Genomic DNA, 18738 nt, shown 5'->3' on the forward strand with positions numbered 1-18738 from the left:
TAGACTAGTTAAGACGTATGCTACAGACACTGCAGGGCTACTAGACTAGATAAGACGTATGCTACAGACACGGCAGGGCTACTAGACTAGTTAAGACGTATGCTACAGACACTGCAGGGCTACTAGACTAGTTAAGACGTATGCTACAGACACTGCAGGGCTACTAGACTAGTTAAGGCGTATGCTATAGACACGGGAGGGCTAATAGACTAGTTAAGACGTATGCTACAGACACGACAGGGCTACTAGACTAGTTAAGACGAATGCTACAGACACGACAGGGCTACTTGACTAGTTAAGACGTATGCTACAGACACTACAGAGCTACTATACTAGTTAAGACGTATGCTACAGACATGACAGGGCTAGTAGACTAGTTAAGACGTATGCTACAGACACTGCAGGGCTACTAGACTAGTTAAGACGAATGCTACAGACACGACAGGGCTACTAGACTAGTTAAAGACGTATGCTACAGACATGACAGGGCTACTAGACTAGTTAAGACGTATGCTACAGACACTGCAGGGCTACTAGACTAGTTAAGATGTATGCTACAGACACGACAGGGTTACTAGACTAGTTAAGACGTATGCTACAGACACTACAGGGCTACTAGACTAGTTAAGACGTATGCTACAGACACGGCAGGGCTACTAGACTAGTTAAGACGTATGCTACAGACACTGCAGGGCTACTAGACTAGTTAAGACGTATGCTACAGACACTGCAGGGCTACTAGACTAGTTAAGATGTATGCTACACACACTGCAGGGCTACTAGACTAGTTAAGACGTATGCTACAGACACTGCAGGGCTACTAGACTAGTTAAGACGTATGCTACAGACACGGCAAGGCTACTAGACTAGTTTAGACATATGCTACAGACACGGCAAGGCTACTAGACTAGTTAAGACGTATGCTACAGACATGGCAGAGCTACTAGACTAGTTAAGACATATGCTATAGACACGGCAGGGCTACTAGACTAGATAAGACGTATGCTACAGACACGACAGGGCTACTAGACTAGTTAAGACGTATGCTACAGACACTGCAGGGCTACTAGACTAGTTAAGACGTATGCTACAGACACTGCAGGGCTACTAGACTAGTTAAGACGTATGCTACAGACACTGCAGGGCTACTAGACTAGTTAAGGCGTATGCTATAGACACGGGAGGGCTAATAGACTAGTTAAGACGTATGCTACAGACACGACAGGGCTACTAGACTAGTTAAGACGAATGCTACAGACACGACAGGGCTACTATACTAGTTAAGACGTATGCTACAGACATGACAGGGCTAGTAGACTAGTTAAGACGTATGCTACAGACACTGCAGGGCTACTAGACTAGTTAAGACGAATGCTACAGACACGACAGGGCTACTAGACTAGTTAAAGATGTATGCTACAGACATGACAGGGCTACTAGACTAGTTAAAGACGTATGCTACAGACACTGCAGGGCTACTAGACTAGTTAAGATGTATGCTACAGACACTGCAGGGCTACTAGACTAGTTAAGACGTATGCTTCAGACACGACAGGGCTACTATACTAGTTAAGACGTATGCTACAGACACTGCAGGGCTACTAGACTAGTTAAGATGTATGCTACAGACACGACAGGGCTACTAGACTAGTTAAGACGTATGCTACAGGCACGGCAGGGCTACTAGACTAGTTAATACATATGCTACAGACACGGCAAGGACACTAGACTAGTTAAGATGTATGCTACAGACACGTCAGGGCTACTAGACTAGATAAGACGTATGCTACAGGCACGGCAGGGCTACTAGACTAGTTAATACATATGCTACAGACACGGCAAGGACACTAGACTAGTTAAGATGTATGCTACAGACACGTCAGGGCTACTAGACTAGTTAAGATACATACTACAGTTACAGGAATGTTCATGCAACATAAAACAATGTTTTATTAATTGCATCATGCAAATGAAGATCGATTTTTTTAAACCCACCTCAATAGCAGCAAATCTTAATTTAGTTAAAGCATGACATAAGCATCACTCCCTACATATGTTGTGATGTATTTATTTGTTCATGCCTCTTGTAATATCACCTAAAGTAACACAATACTCCTCACCTTGTGACTGAAAACAATCTGCCCCAACATGTTTGTGTCTGTCTTGTCAATCTCACTTCAGGAACCCGGAAAAAAGGTGTACTTTTTTTAGTGTTCAAATACACTTACAGACTGCAGTCCACCTGTTACTGTGCAAACTTTCTGACGTCCCCTTTCACCCTGTTCTTCATTGGCCAGGTCCCTCATAGGACCACCACAGAGAAGGTATGATTTGGGTGGTGGGTCATTCTTAGCGCTGCAGTGACACAGTGTGGTGTGGTGGTGGTGTGTTAGTGTGTGTTGTGCTGGCACAGGTGGATCAGGCACAACAGTGATTCTAGAGTTAAGACATTTACTACAGTTACACTAATGTTCATGCTACATGAAACATATTTCTGTTTTTTCATTTGCATCATGATTTTTTTTAAACCCACCCCTACTTGGCACCTTTATATATTCTATTCCCTGAACCTTCAATAAATCAGACTTTGTGTAGCTCAGAATAAATTGAGAGTGAGCCTCATTTACAGGAAGATACGTGTTACACCAGTTTTCTTACGTTCATACTTTCTACTACTTTGTAAAATCTCACATTGTCTAGGACGTTTATGTTGGACATTATTTAAATGTAATATAGATAACATTGTTAAATTAATATTCATTGCATGTGTAAGTTTAGAGTCATATATTGAACATACATGATTGAGGTAACCGATAAGAAAAAAGTTTGTTTTATTTTTAATCCCTAGGGGAAAATACTAACCCAGTGTTGCCTCGAGTGCTCACCAACTTCAACTTCTATCAAGGGCTATCGTAACAATCCCAACCCTTTAACCTAGATAGCACCACAATGACTCAATTCTAATTTTGTCCCATCCCCGAAAGAGCCTCACTGAATGAGGGGAGACAGCACAGAAGTAGGAGCAAGATTTATACACTTTATTAAATAATAAAATGATCTAAAAAGTTTGTTAGCAGAAAGCATCGATAAATAATCCACAAGAGAAAACAAACCCCCCCCAAAAAATAAACTCAAATCACAAATGGCAATTATACAGGCTGGATCCAATCCCACAATAATGAATAAAGATAATAAATAAATGATCATCACCCCACACAAACACATATATATATATAAAACCCAATAAAGCAAATAAAAAAAAAACCCACTCCACACCAATTACCACAGTGCAGCTCAAAACTGCCACAATGATTAAAGCGATAAAACAAAAGGAAAATACCCAATAAGGAAAATACAAGAATCAAAAAGAAAGAATAAAAACCCCTTGTGAATATTTTGGCCAATACCGCCCACTAATCGACTTTCTAGCAATATACTGTTAAAACACTATAGATCTATAAATACTTCTAAAAGACAAGGAATAACTATTCCAATGGCAAGGAAGACGTTAAGCGTTTAATAAGTCAAATAACCCAGAATAATAAAAAAAACTACACAAAAAAAATTAAAAAAAGATTCGAGGAAGGAAAACAGTGGCTGGTACAGCCACACAGCGACCTGCACACGCTTCGGTAACCACAACTAGGCAATCATCCACTGGTTATGAGCTTCCTACTGGACCACGGTAAAGTTAGTTTTCTTTTCGATATTCGGTTTTCCGGCGTCAATACCTTTTCAAAATAAGGTTATATCTGACACAGGGTTACATATTCTGAATGGTACGGACACGGAGAACAATGCACACTGTTTTTATGGACGCTCCGGTGCATTTGATATATGCTCTTTTTCCTTTCAATAGCTAAAAAACAGACCGTTTTTGACATCGCAACAAAGTGCATTCGTTTCTAGACTCTGTTTACAGCACCGCACACCATCGTCTTTCAGCCTAATTCGCTAAAATACGATTAAATACGTACTTTCCTGTCGCCGCTAACAACAGGTGACAATCTTCAATAGCTTCGTTTTCACTGTGTTTATAAACATCAGATTGGCCGTGTTAGATACTTGGAGTGATGGGGAAGAATGCACACCAAATGTGTTTTCATACTGACCTCTCATTAACAGTTAAATTCAGAATTTAGGACTCACTCACTCCCTCACTCACTCACACACACACTGTCACTCACTCAGTCTGTCTCACTCTCAGTCTGTCTCTCACTCTGTTTGTCTGTCTGATCTGATTCACCCAGGAGGGGTCAGGTAGTGAGGACTGTGGACACAGTGAAGAATATAAGAGACTGTGAGAAGTAGTGAAGCAGAAAGCTTTATTTAAAGAGAATGTTAAAGTTCTAACTGTAATTCTGTTTTTGGAATATGTTCTTTTACATGTTAAGCCTTTATTTTTTTAATATAAAGTGTACATTGTGTTTGATATCATGCACATGATTTATTTTATCAATAAAATGATTGATGGATGGAAAAATCTTTTTTTAATGAATTTTTAAATTTATTTTTTAATAACTTTTCAACCAAGTTACATAAGACTTTAAATGGCTTGGTGGCTTGGTGGTGAGCACGTTCGCCTCCCAGCACTGGGATCTTGGGTTCAAGTCCCATCTGGGTGGAGTTTCCATGTTCTCCCCGTGTCTGTGTGGGTTTCCTCCCACAGTCCAAAAACATGGAGGGTAGGTGAATTGGCTTCTGTAATAACTGTCCTGGTTTGTGAGTGAATGTGTGTGCCCAGATATGGATTGGCGCTCTGTCCTGGGTGAAATCCTAGTGCCCGATGCAGTCCTCCAGGTGGTCCTCTGGTTGAGAGTACGCTGTGCGCGTTTGGCTGCCGCTTCTTGCCAGTGTGTGTGTGTGAAGTGAGTGTTCTGAGCAGTGTAGATCGTAAAGCGTCCTTGGGTATCTAGAAAGGCGCTATATAAGTGTAACGATAAAAAAATTCAACCGTGCATTGTAGACATTAATCACACTAATCACGAACACCCTTAGGTTTGTCTGTAAAATTAAATTCTTATTTTTTATTGAATTTTTTTAAATTGAATTTTCAATAACTTTTCAACCAAGTTATATAAGACTTTAAATTCAACTGTGCCTTGTAGACATTAATCACACTAACCATGCACACCCTTTGATTTTTCTATAAAATTAAATTATTGATTTTTGTTACATTTTTAAAAATTTTGAAATAAAAAAAATTATAATAATTTGCTTAAAATATGAAAAACAATTTACAAAAATTGTCGTCATTCGAGAACATTAGTTGTCCATTTATTTAGTATCTGCTACAATATATAAAAAAATAATAAATAAGGATTAAAATTATATAAATAAGGATTGCACATGATTTGCTTGAGGCAGATTTCTCTATTTGTCTTTATGTTTACATAAATTAAATACTCATGCAAATATCTTAAAAAATAAAAAAAGTTATGAAGCAGAGAATGTGAAAATTACTAGTCTGAAACCAACTGTTGTTCAGCGGAGCTGATAGCTTTTTTTTTATATTGTAGCAGATACTAAATAAATGGACAACTAATGTTCTCGAATGACAACAATTTTTGTAAATTGTTTTTCATATTTTAAGCAAATTATTATAATTTTTTTTATTTCAAAATTTTTAAAAATGTAATAAAAATCAATAATTTAATTTTATAGAAAAATCAAAGGGTGTGCATGGTTAGTGTGATTAATGTCTACAAGGCACAGTTGAATTTAAAGTCTTATATAACTTGGTTGAAAAGTTATTGAAAATTCAATTTAAAAAAATTCAATAAAAAATAAGAATTTAATTTTATAGAAAAATCAAAGGGTGTGCATGGTTAGTGTGATTAATGTCTACAATGCACAGCTGAATTTAAAGTCTTATGTAACTTGGTTGAAAAGTTATTAAAAAATAAATTTAAAAATTCATTAAAAAAAGATTTTTCCATCCATCAATCATTTTATTGATACAATAAATCATGTGCATGATATCAAACACAATGTACACTTTATATTAAAAAAAATAAAGGCTTAACATGTAAAAGAACATATTCCAAAAACAGAATTACAGTTAGAACTTTAACATTCTCTTTAAATAAAGCTTTCTGCTTCACTACTTCTCACAGTCTCTTATATTCTTCACTGTGTCCACAGTCCTCACTACCTGACCCCTCCTGGGTGAATCAGATCAGACAGACAAACAGAGTGAGAGACAGACTGAGAGTGAGACAGACTGAGTGAGTGACAGTGTGTGTGTGAGTGAGTGAGTGAGTGAGTGAGAGTGTGAGTGAGTGAGGGAGGGAGTGAGTGAGTCCTAAATTCTGAATTTAACTGTTAATGAGAGGTCAGTATGAAAACACATTTGGTGTGCATTCTTCCCCATCACTCCAAGTATCTAACACGGCCAATCTGATGTTTATAAACACAGTGAAAACGAAGCTATTGAAGATTGTCACCTGTTGTTAGCGGCGACAGGAAAGTACGTATTTAATCGTATTTTAGCGAATTAGGCTGAAAGACGATGGTGTGCGGTGCTGTAAACAGAGTCTAGAAACGAATGCACTTTGTTGCGATGTCAAAAACGGTCTGTTTTTTAGCTATTGAAAGGAAAAAGAGCATATATCAAATGCACCGGAGCGTCCATAAAAACAGTGTGCATTGTTCTCCGTGTCCGTACCATTCAGAATATGTAACCCTGTGTCAGATATAACCTTATTTTGAAAAGGTATTGACGCCGGAAAACCGAATATCGAAAAGAAAACTAACTTTACCGTGGTTCCAACTGGCATTGCGGTCTTTTAACTGCGTTCCGTGTACACGTTCCAATCACGCCCTTCCCAATGTAATCAGCTAACTGCAGTATGTTTGTTGCACCCTGTAATAGTGTGCACACGTAGTGATTTCCAACACACCCCGCACCATTATGGCTCTCGAGGGCTACTCAGCAATATCACGTCCCCAACCAGCAGTAAAAGTTTGCTGCAAGCATCCACCACGCCAAACAAACGCTACTGCGCAGTAGTGATGTGTCGGTCGCGAACGAACCGGTTCAAAGAGCCGGCTCTTGTAAGTGAACGATGAGAGCCGGTTCCCGTGTAAGACCGAGCCATTTTTTTTCTAAGGCTTGTCATTCAACCAATCAGAGAACAACAAGCAAGCTCCAACCCTCCAAGCTGAGACACTTGGTTTTCCTGAATGCCAATCTGCCTTCCAAAAAATAGTTGAAGAAAATGTTAGAGTTAAAAGTTTGTTGACAGTTGTGCTTGTTTTAATCACTACCGTTGAATGCTGCTGTTTTGCACTTTGCAGAGTATTTGTTTATTTTATTTCCCAGAAATGGATGATTATTTAATTATTATAAAGCTATTTTGTAATACCTACCTTTTGGGTTCCATTGGCTATATTTCAGAGTTTACAAGGGATTTTTTATTAAGGTGTTTAAATAAAAATCCAGTTATTTATACAATTGAATGTGTGAGTGCAATCAGTGAGTTATTACAAGACAGCCATAAAAACAACTGGCCATTTCAACACTATTATTTTTAATATTGAACAATAATATTTTGTCCATATAGTCATGTAAAATGTAGGTAATATTGTTCTGTACAAGTGGAAATAAGTGGTAAAACAAAGAGCCATTTAGGAGCCGAAAGAGCCGGCTCTTTATGAAGAGCCGAGCCAAAAGAGCCGACTCCCCAAAAAGAGCCGAAATTCCCATCACTACTGCGCAGGGCAATACATATAGGCACCTCCCCCGCAAATTAACACACGTCATCCGACATCTGCCTCCACCTTGCAGGCCCAGGCACCAAAAAAAAAAAACACAGCACACCCAGAGCTCCCCCCACAGGAGGGAAAATTCATGCAACACTACAAGTCCTACCTGTTACACCAGTTTGAGGCACTCAATATGGTCCTCTACAAACACATGATTTACTAAAACAGAACATTGATGAACAACACTTTCATGTCTGCATAAAATCAGGTGCTGAACAGGTTGTGTAGAGTCAGGAGGATAACTGTGTGGTCAGTATTTTGGAAATTTAAAGAAGTTTAAGCATTTTTAACTGTGTTAAAATGTAGCAGCCCTTTTATGGTAATGAACTTTGCCCACAAGCCTCAACCTAGTGATGAAGCTGCCAATGGTCAACGGGTAACAGGTCGTGTCACTGTCACACAGCTCCAGGGATCTGGATTTGTGAGTTCAGTTATCACCAGTTTGGTGTGTTCTCCCTGTGTCTATGTGGGTTTCCTCCCACATTCCAAACACACATGCTGTTAGGTGGCTATTCAAATGTCCACAGGTCTTGTGCTCTGTGTGGGGTGTGTTCCTGCCTTGCCTCCAATGGTTCCGGGTAGGCTCCGGACCCTTGAACTGGATAAAACTGTTGCAGAAAATGAATGAATGATTTTAAAATATAGAATTTTCAAATCTATGGATCAGTGTCATTGTCTATTTATACAATCTGTTAAAGTTAGTGCTGAACAGTAATAATTAGAGAAAAAAAACCTGTAAAACTTGATAAATAAATATGCAAAGGTTTATTTATGAATTTGAATTCGAATGTTTGTGCATTATTTAACAGCAGTGCAATTTAAGACCCATCCATGCTGGTGAAAACACACACACACACACACGTGACTGACGACCAATGAAAAGCACATTCATAGTTCATTATCCGTGGAGTATCTGCCCCAACGTGTTTCTGTCTGAAATGATCTTTATCTCACCTCAGGAATCCGGAAAAAAATGTGTACGGTATCGGTTAAATGCGGAAATACCAATTGTATCCAAATACAATTACACACTGCAGTCCACCTGTTTCTCTGCATACTTTCTGATCCTTTCCCCTTGTCTTCATTGGTCAGGAACACCACAGAGCAGATTTGGGTGGTGGATCATTCTCAGTGCTACAGTGACACTGATGCGGTGGTGGTGGTGTGTTACTGTGTGTTACAGGTGGATCAGACACATCAGGGTTGCTAGACTAGTTAAGATATATACTACTATACTATACTACTATACAGAACTCAGAAAATTGACCTGTTCTGTCTTCCTTTTTTCCAGAATTTTCTGTTCCTCATCTCATCCCTTCACTTGATCTTTATCATGATCCTCCTCACTCCGGTGCTGCTGCTGTTGGCTCTGTCTGGATGCTTCACTGAAGTCGTAGAAGATTTTACAGAGACGTGTCCTCAGTTTTTTGTGAATCCAGGAGGAATTCGGTCTCCTCCAACTGTATTTGCAGGAAATAACTACAAACAGATCTGCCAAGTTCGATATAACAATTATGAATATGCAACATTTTATGACACAAACAACAAGATCCCAGTGTACTCAGCCTACAGGTTTGAAGGTTTGGAGCATTGTGAAAGAATTGAAAAGTGGTATATTGAACCCCAGGTGAGTTAAATGGGTGTTGTTTCCTTATTGATATGGCAGCTTGTTGCCTTGGTTGGGTTGTTTTGTTTTGTTTGGTTTTTTTTAAGCTATGCTTACTTGCACTATCAGAAAAACTGTCACTGTGGTGGTACCCTCAAGGGTACGTATTCTGTACCTTTAATTAGGGAACATAATTGAACCTTATTCTATTATAATAGATTCTGCTCCAGAACTTATATTATGTTCTTTTATTTTACACAGTTTTCTAATAAAAGTTTACACACTCACACATTCACTCACATGCTCCCTCCACCTACCAACATTTGTTTTTGGACTGTGGAAGGAAACCAAAGCACCCAGAGAAATCTCACACAGGCTCAGGGAAAACATATACACTGAATGATCAGTGAATTGGGAACACCTAGCTTGTATCTACACTCACTTTCAATTGAGTGTTTGAAAATCTCTGCCCGATCTGTTTTAACCAATCACATTCATCCCTGCCTGTTTTCTGCTATCCAATTATGATCCTTCTGCTTCAGAGGCAGCGTTGCCTCCAGAACCATTCTGAGTGGCACAGATTTTTGCATTTTGCACACATGCTCCAAAAGTATCCATCTACATGTTTTAACACAATATGTAAATTGTAAAAGTAATATATACAGCTGCTTTTTTCTAATTATATATAAAACTTTATATTATATTTATATTTTATTGTGTATTTTTTCTATTTACTGCTGTGAGGGACTATATACCTAAGTTTTTCACTTTACACTTGTGTTATGTGGTGTGACAATAAACCTGATTTGTTTTGATTTGATTGTAAAGAGAGGGTGAAGACTTTAATCTGCTGAATGTAAATGAATGTAAAATTTTATTACAGTAATATGTCATAAATTGTATTACGGAATTACATTTGACTAATTAAATTAAATTCATGTTTTCAGCTTGAAGACAGTAGTGGAAGCTGGAGAATGGAACGTGAAAATAAATCCGTCCAATACAATCATCAAGCTGTCAATGCTGACTACGCTAAATCAGGCTACAATAAAGGTCACCTGGCTCCAGTCTACCATGCAGAGTCTCAGAGCTGTGCTGATGCTACCTTCACCCTCACCAACCTCGCGAGGACCCGCGTCATGAGCAGTCGTCTAGTAGCAAATTGTAATGACCAGAGCCACATGGACCCTGACTTTTTACAGGGTTTTAACACACACAGGTAACCAATCAAACTAGCTCATATTATTATGATTATTATTAGTAGTAGTAGTATTTTTTGCTGTTGTATAGTTAATGCAGTATGCAACAGCCACTTCTCACTAGGCTTCTTCATCAGGGCTTATTATAAATGAGAGTGTAAATAAACAGATGATGACTGGCTCACAGTTAGATAAACTGGACAAGTGTCAGAACTCCTCAGGATTTTACGCTCTCCTTCCTTTCAGTTCTACTCTTAAAAGAGCAGTCAGTCATTTCCTCCAAAGTTGATTCTTCATGTTATAAAACTTTATGTCTTTATGCAGGATGTCTTGATGTTTCAGAATTTTGCACTAAAAATATAGCGCCCCCATGTGGTGGACATGCTCTATGGAGCATAAACTAATGCCTTCAGCTAAAACAAAGCAATTTGATTCCTCACTTTATAAAAACATGGTACAAAATAATACACAGTTACTTTTTAGCTGTTATTTAGCATATCTGGGTATTTGGTGTTCTCCTGCAAGCGTGCTGAGCTCTACAGTGACACTGTGTTAGCAGCAGTTTGAAAAGAACAGTAGCTGGATTCATGTGTCTCAGAGAAAGCATGTATCTTGCCTTCACTCTCCCAGGTTTGTGGCCTTGTGTGTAATTTAGTCCTAGCTAACTGGTGGAATTATTAATGTCTAAAAATTGGTGAAAAAAATATGAAAAAAAATAAGATGAAACAAAATGACAAACAGACAAATAGATCGAATGGAAAAAGGAATAAATGACATTAAAAACTTTTTTTTTACATTTTTGTTGGAGGGTGGAATGGGGGCACAACATCGAATATAGTGGGCATCATTACCCCCTGTGAGGGAAATCTGGAAATAAAGACTTGGCATTATACTGAAGTTTAATCAGATTTCTGTTTAGTTTCTGTTATTGCACTGCACAACAGATGTACGAGACCTGGTGGGTCTGATCTCTGACAGTGATAATAGGGCTGACCTGGAGGAGATGAGACACCTGGAGAACTGGGGCCTGGATAATAACATCCTCATTAACGTCAGTAAATGAAGGAGCTGATAGTGAACTGCAGAACGAAGCAGAAAATGAGCTATCTCCCCATGTACATCAATGAAGCTGCTGTGGAAAGAGTGGACAGTTTCATGTATGTTTGATCTCACATCTCACAGGACCTGGCATGGTTGGGCCACACTGACTCCCTGGTGAAGAAGGCTGTCAGTGTCTCTACCATCTCAAAAAGTCAAGAATAATGTTTCTCAAAATATTCACAGATTTGGGGATTTCATCACGTGTGGCACAAAATATTGTTAAAAGTTTCCAAAAATCCAGATAAATCACTGTATGCATGGGACAAGGGCCAAAATATTAACGAGTCTAGTAGCCCTGCCGGGTCTGTAGCATATGTATTAACGAGTCTAGTAGCTCTAGTAGCCCTGCCGTGTCTGTAGCATAGTAGTCTTAGTGAGGAAATTTCTGAGGGACGAGGAACTTGTTGAGGACACAACAGTTCACTGCCAAGAGAAGGTGTAAGTGTGTAAGTTAAACAACTATTTTTCCAAAAACTGTTGGGACATTCTTTGAAATGTAATAAAAACAAGAATCTGTGATTTATTAATTCCTAGAACATTTATTTAACTGACAGAAGCACAAAGAAATGATTTCCAATGTTTAAACTTACCATTCTAATTGTATTTTTTAAACATAAACAAGTGTATAGCATGGTGTCATACCAGACAGCACGGTGGCGCAGCAGGTAGTGTCGCAGTCACACAGCTCCAGGGGCCTGGAGGTTGTGGGTTCGATTCCAGCTCCGGGTGACTGTCTGTGAGGAGTTGGTGTGTTCTCCCCGTGTCCGCGTGGGTTTCCTCCGGGTGCTCCGGTTTCCTCCCACAGTCCAAAAACACACGTTGCAGGTGGATTGGCGACTCAAAAGTGTCCGTGAGTGAATGTGTGTGTGTCTGTGTTGCCCTGTGAAGGACTGGCGTCCCCTCCAGGGTGTATTCCCGCCTTGTGCCCGATGATTCCAGGTAGGCTCTGGACCCCCCGCGACCCTAAATTGGATAAGCGGTTACAGATAATGGATGGATGGAAGTGTATAGCATGATTTCGGAAACACACTCCAAAAAAAGTTGTGCAGAGATAGTTTAATACTGTTATATAATGTTTTCTTTTCATTTCACTGTTCAATTGATTGGTAAAGCAAGATTCTTGTAGTTTTCCAAGTTAAGTTTTTCCCCATTCTTACCTGATACAAGAGTTCATCTGCTCAACAGTCAATGGTCACAACATTCACTGGTTCTGCTTTTCATTATGTGCCATAGGAGACAGCCCTGGACTACAGACAGGTCAGACAAGCACATGCACTCTGTGTCTAAAAAATATTCTTGTAGCGCATACAGAAAGAAACCTGGGAGGCTCTTGCTGAAATAACCATGGACTTCCCAGGAAAATACATGATGGGAACAGCAGCATGTCTTCTGTCGTAAATCCAAATATTATTCGAAATATATGCAAGTTACCTATTCCATGTACACTTATGCACAAGTTAACCATGACCCATTTTATTATCTCTGATGTGGTTTTGAGACCTGTAGGCAAAAATGCTTTTGTGTTTTCTAGGAAACTGGACTTGTATCAGAGGTCACAGCTAGTTTCTATATTACCCAAGACATGCAATTGTTTCTTGTCAAGTAAAAGTTCTGCTTTTCCCATGAAATATTTTTGCCACCATTTCCTGCCAGGCTGACAAGCATCAGTAGTGCTTAGCAGAGCAGCTTTTACTGCTATGATCTGCTGCAAATGTGATGCATAGCCAGCCTCTGAGATGAGAAGAGAGTGAAGGCACAGTTAAAGCTGAACAATATATTCAGGGTTTGGAGCAACATGCTGCCATCCAGACAGTTTTTCCCCTTTTTAAGTTGAGTGTCTTGGTCAAGGGCACTTCAGTCATGGATGTTCCTACTGGTCCCTTCTGGTACCAAGCCTGCGCCTCTAACCTAATGGTCACCATTTGGGAACTGAGGAGACCAGTCGCTGTGGGTTTGAAACTGTTTTCCAAATTTTGCTTGATTTAAAAATTTCAGCTGCTCAGCAGTTCGGGGTCTTTTTTACAGTGTTTTTTCATTTCATAATACACCACTTGTATTTGGTGGATGACCGGTCTGGATGAGTTTAACTTCTGGAGCCATGCTGTTGTAATGTAGGCAGAATGTGGATACACCTTGTCTTACTGAAATAAACAAGGCCTTCCTTGTTTGTTAGCTGTGTGCAGAGGATGGCTGCCTGCCAATGCGAGTCTGTTCACTGCCAGGGATGGGTCAAATTTCATTTTACGATTGTACAATTATCACAGAGCATTTCACTTTTTCTTTTTTAATGAATACAGAGTGTTGTTAAGAGAAGAGGTGAAGCAAGTCAGCAGTAAATAAAATTGAAATGGGCTAACCTTTTTCAGAAAACAGTAAACCTTCTTGGTTTTTGAATTTAAAATGTCTTTGTACTATTTTATTTACATAACATTGACATTTATGGCATTTATTAAACGCTCTTATCCAGAACAACTTATAAACGTGCTTTGTGTTTGGTCAGAGATTGCATTTTAGCTAGTACAAATAGGTTAGTTTAAAATACCCTTCTGTTCCTAAACATCCAGAGCAGGGCCTGACACCTAGAAAGAATAATAATGATTTAACGTTACATGGTACAATTTGTACAGTGCCAAGCTCGGAGTAGCAATGAAAGAGGCCCTAATCTCCCTATTACAGGTGAGTGGATCATCACAATGATTTTAAAGCTGTAAGTTTAAGGTAAAATACTAGATAGTGTTGCCATACTTAGTTTTATTTTTGATCTAATCCCTTTTTATCACATACTGAGGTTTTAAAGGAATACAATTAGTGCCTGTCCACAGCCGTTCAGTTTCATTTCACACACTAGGTTCAACTTAAACTTATACTTGGAGTGTAGTAGAATTCAAACCACACAAACAGATCTCTTTTAGTTATCAGTGTGCCAAAGACATTTATTTAAATTAAATCAGAGAACAGCAATGATTCACATTCATTTTATTCCTTGAAAATTAATTTTTTAAACATATCTGTGGAGATTATAGTCTCTGATATGATAATTAGATTCCAAATAAAAGAGGAAAGTAACGGTAAATAAAAGAAAAAAAAACCCAGAAATTTCCAAAGAATCAATAATATAACAATCAATAATGTATATTGATAATTAGATTTTGATGTTTAAGTATAGGGTCCACTCTCTGACTGTTTCCCCACTCCAGAGCCCTTTAACGCCCCTTCCTTTTTTGGCGCAGTAAAGTCATACATTTTCTTTTCTCAAACAGAGTTGGAAATAAATCATCATCGAGGCACAGAATCAGAGACAGTCCCCTACTCTGAATCAAAGCAAAATTGGTGATTGATTTATCGCATTTTCCACCAAAAACTTGGAAAGATCTTTGACCGTACAGAGCAGTGAGTCTTTTGTCTAACTCTCCGACTGGCAGTGCCTCCACTTGGACTTGTTTATTCTTTCCTAAGTAACCACCTGAAGCAGTCACTTTGTGATTGTTGTCTATGCAGCAGTAAGCGGTCCAGAAATGACTGGGAACAGTAACTCTTTTATTAAGTGGAGTTCTGTTTTTGTCTGGAACCACTCCAGTGACAATGTATCTGGAATTTCCCTTGCACTTGTCCACCAGAAGAATAGCTACATCTTTCTCTGTCTTCTTCCACTGGCCTTTATTAAAAATCTTGTCTTGTGGAGCAGCGTTGGTGAGGGTGAAGGTGGCATCAGCACAGCTCTGAGTCTTTGCATGGAAGACTGGAGCCAGGTGCCCTCTATGGAAGCCTGTTTTATAGTAGTCAGCATTGACAGCTTGATGTATATATTGGACTGATTTATTTTCACGTTCCATTTTTTTCCCTTTAGAAATGTCTTCAAGCTGCAACAGTAAGAAAACAGATGCGTAATCCAGAGGAACAAGGAGTTGTTGTTATATTTACAGTTTATTTATATCTATTTCGATAAGTAAGTCATCAACAACATAGTAGAGTAATAAAATTCGTTTACATTTAGCAGGTTCATGTCTAGACTCTCTCTTATGATCTTAACATGTGTTTGCTCACATCTAGACTGAAGATCTGTAGTTTTACAATAAAAGTAACATAATTCATCTAAAATATTCATCCAAAGAATTTCTCTCCTGATCAAAAAAGCCATGGATAAGTTCACAGCTAAGTTTAAAACGTATTTCTTGGCTCTAAGGCCTGACATATGAGAGCTCTGAATGTGCTCTGATCACACAGTGACATCAAATCTAGCACAGGACACTCGATCACTTTCATGCAAGTGTACAAAAACAAGAACAACAAAATATGAAAAACAAACACGACTGTAGGAACACAAACAAAAATGCACCAACAAAACAGATTGAACTCACCTGGGGTTCGATATACCACTTATCAGCTCTGTCACAATTCTTTAAACCTTCAAACCTGTAGGCTGAGTACACTGGGATCTTGTTGTCTGTGTCGTAAAGTGTTGCATATTCGTGTTCGTTATCTCGAATTTGACAGATCTGTTTGTAGTTTTTTCCTGTGAACACAGTCGGAGGAGACCGAATTCCTCCTGGGTTGACAAAGAATTGGGGACATGTGTTATTAAAATCATCTACGACTTCAGTGAAGCATCCAGACAGAGCCAACAGCAGCAGACGCACAGGACTGAGGAGGATCATGATGAAGATCAGGAGGAGGAGTGAGGAGATGAAGTGTGAAGGTTTCTGAAAAAAAATCAACAAGTCACCGCTTTTAACAATGTACAGTTCCACTCACACACTATTTACTCCCAGCTGTTCCTCTCCAAACTACCAACCAAATAGAAGCTAGGAGTTATATACTATATTTATACTGTTTACAGTTATTTCTTTAAGTACAAACCGGATTCCAAAAAAGTTGGGATACTAAACAAATTGTGAATAAAAACTGAATGCAATGATGTGGAGACGGCAAATGTCAATATTTTATTCGTAATAGAACATTGATGACAGATCAAAAGTTTAATCTGAGTAAATGTAACATTTTAAAGGAAAAATATGTTGATTCAAAATTTTTCAGTTTTCAACATCTCAGTTTAAACTTTTGATCTGTGATTTGTGTTCTATTCTGAATAAAATATTAGATGTCGGCACCTCCACATCATTGCATTCAGTTTTTATTCACAATTTGTTTAGTGTCCCAACTTTTTTGGAATCCAGTTTGTAAGTAATTACTAACAAAGTAAAGTATTAAAAGTTCATTTACATTTAACAGGTTCGAGTCTTGGTTCCCTCTTAGGTCCTCAGCAAACTTGTGTTCACTCACACCTAGCCGCTCAGAACTCTGAACTTAATTATAGGTCTGGGGGTGTTTTTTACAATAAAAGAAACATAATTCATCCAAAATATCATTGGGAATTTCTCTGCTGATCAAAAAGTCACAGTTAAGTGCACAGCGAACTGTAAAACCTATTTCCTGGCTCTAAGGGCTGACATATGAGAGATCTGAACGTGGCACAGGATACTCGATCACTTTAATGCATATCGTCACTCTCCAGTGAAAAAGACTGTAGCTCCATTCTTTGTGGATGTTTAGTTTTTTACATCGTTTGAACAGAGCAGCTGTCCTTCACTTTGTGTTAAAGTTTCGTGATCAATCGACCAATCGAGGTGTTCCAAAATTACTTGGAATACAGTCTTTTTACATCGACTTCCAATGAAATTTAAGAAGGATTCATCCTGCAAAGTTACTGTTTTGGAGATACAGGTTTTTCATTGGACAGTGGCGATATGTACTTGTAAGTAGGCTAAATATACTTTATCTATAAGACTATGAGGATAATTAATTATACGATACTTAAGTGTATCTCAATTAAACATTAAAAATACAAGTAAACTCTAAATGGTGAATATAAACTAAGATTACTTAAATACATTTGTGTTATTATGTCACTAATAAACAAATAAATACACACATAATAAACCGAAAACAGGTTCGCTTACTTGAAGTTTAAAGCGCACACGTGAATAAACATATTTTTATAAGAGCTGTGTATATTTCAGTCTGCCTCATTGATATTTTATGTGTTTTCAATATATTTGAATGAATCGTGGTTAAAATGAACAAAACAAATAAATAAAGTTGGGAATAAAGACAACATTTAAGTGTAAAGTTCAAGCTTACCTCTCACAGCTGGGGTCAATACTGATGTCTGAGTGTTGGCACCTGCCTCTCCGTCACCTCCTTAATCACCTGCTTTTATACAGACACGCCATTGTCCTTCATCAGGGTTGAGCTTTAATAAATTTAGTTTTTGGCAATGAATTGCTGAGTGCTGCAAAACTGGGTTAGCAACTTTCTAAATGTCGAGGAAGTTGGTGAAGACACAGCTGTAAACTGCATCTCCATGAACCCACTTTCTCATTAAATAATTGAAAATAAAATCTCTCAGGCTCCAGTATCGACCCGACAAGGATGGGTTCCCCGTATGAGTCTTGGTTCCTTCCAAAGTTTCTTCCTCGTGTGCTGAGGGAGTTTTTCCTTGCCACTGTTGCCATTGGCTTGCTCATAGGAGGCTTGGACCTGGATCTCTGTAAAGCTGCTTTGTGACAACTTTCTGTTGTGAAAAGTGCTATATAAATAAAATTTGATTGATTGATTGATTGATTGATTGATCAATTTATTCATCAGGCCTCCAAAGAGATTTAACAGTTATGAAGTAAGTGACCTGACTTACTCTTGGACTGCTGTATTGCTTCAGATATTGTTTTCATAAATGCATTTGTGTTTTCTAGTATCAGAGGTCACTGCTAGTTTCTTTTTGCTGAGACACACAAGTAACTGTTATTTCCAAAGTTAAGTTCAGCTTTTAACATTGAAATGTTTAACCAGTGTTTCCTGCCAGACAGATACAGAAGGCCATGTCTTAGTTGTCACTTTAAGACAAGATAATCCTTTATTAGTCCCACAGTGGGGAATTCAAAGTGTTACGACTGAAAATGGTACTGCAGCTACTGTAGAAACTACTTCATTAGTAATAGAAAGTGCAGTAAATGCTAACTAGATAGGTAGTTATCAACATACGCGGTCAGCTGATTGTGTAATGCCAAA

General features: G+C 38.4%; 2 protein-coding genes across 2 annotated transcripts; one reads left to right on the top strand and one right to left on the bottom strand.

The window, feature by feature from the left end:
• The first annotated feature begins 2225 nt into the window (after positions 1-2225).
• Positions 2226-14021, top strand: LOC136687713 (endonuclease domain-containing 1 protein-like). Its single transcript, XM_066662249.1, has 3 exons — positions 2226-2324; positions 9059-9394; positions 10321-14021. The coding sequence occupies exons 2-3, from the start codon at positions 9101-9103 to the stop codon at positions 10594-10596; spliced, it is 570 nt and encodes a 189-aa protein (XP_066518346.1). The 5' UTR covers positions 2226-2324; positions 9059-9100; the 3' UTR covers positions 10597-14021.
• A 713-nt stretch (positions 14022-14734) lies between these two features.
• On the bottom strand, positions 14735-17864 carry LOC136687712 (endonuclease domain-containing 1 protein-like). Its single transcript, XM_066662248.1, has 4 exons — positions 17812-17864; positions 16894-16989; positions 16032-16373; positions 14735-15533 (listed from the first exon to the last, which is right to left on the bottom strand). Exons 3-4 carry the CDS (start codon positions 16326-16328, stop codon positions 14877-14879), a joined length of 954 nt encoding a protein of 317 aa, XP_066518345.1. The 5' UTR covers positions 16329-16373; positions 16894-16989; positions 17812-17864; the 3' UTR covers positions 14735-14876.
• Between the last annotated feature and the right edge of the window lie 874 nt (positions 17865-18738).

The sequence above is a fragment of the Hoplias malabaricus genome, chromosome 2, assembly GCF_029633855.1.
Source record: "Hoplias malabaricus isolate fHopMal1 chromosome 2, fHopMal1.hap1, whole genome shotgun sequence".
Classification (NCBI taxonomy): Eukaryota; Metazoa; Chordata; class Actinopteri; order Characiformes; family Erythrinidae; genus Hoplias; species Hoplias malabaricus.

What these genes read in the sequence shown, in the direction of transcription:
- LOC136687712 (XM_066662248.1), bottom strand. Translation starts at nt 16,328, where the DNA reads ATGATCCTCCTCAGTCCTGTGCGTCTGCTGCTGTTGGCTCTGTCTGGA. An exon ending in AGTGGTATATCGAACCCCAG is followed by an intron (nt 15,534 to 16,031) that starts GTGAGTTCAATC and finishes TTACTGTTGCAG; the next exon opens with CTTGAAGACATTTCTAAAGG.
- LOC136687713 (XM_066662249.1), top strand. Translation starts at nt 9,101, where the DNA reads ATGATCCTCCTCACTCCGGTGCTGCTGCTGTTGGCTCTGTCTGGATGC. An exon ending in AGTGGTATATTGAACCCCAG is followed by an intron (nt 9,395 to 10,320) that starts GTGAGTTAAATG and finishes TCATGTTTTCAG; the next exon opens with CTTGAAGACAGTAGTGGAAG.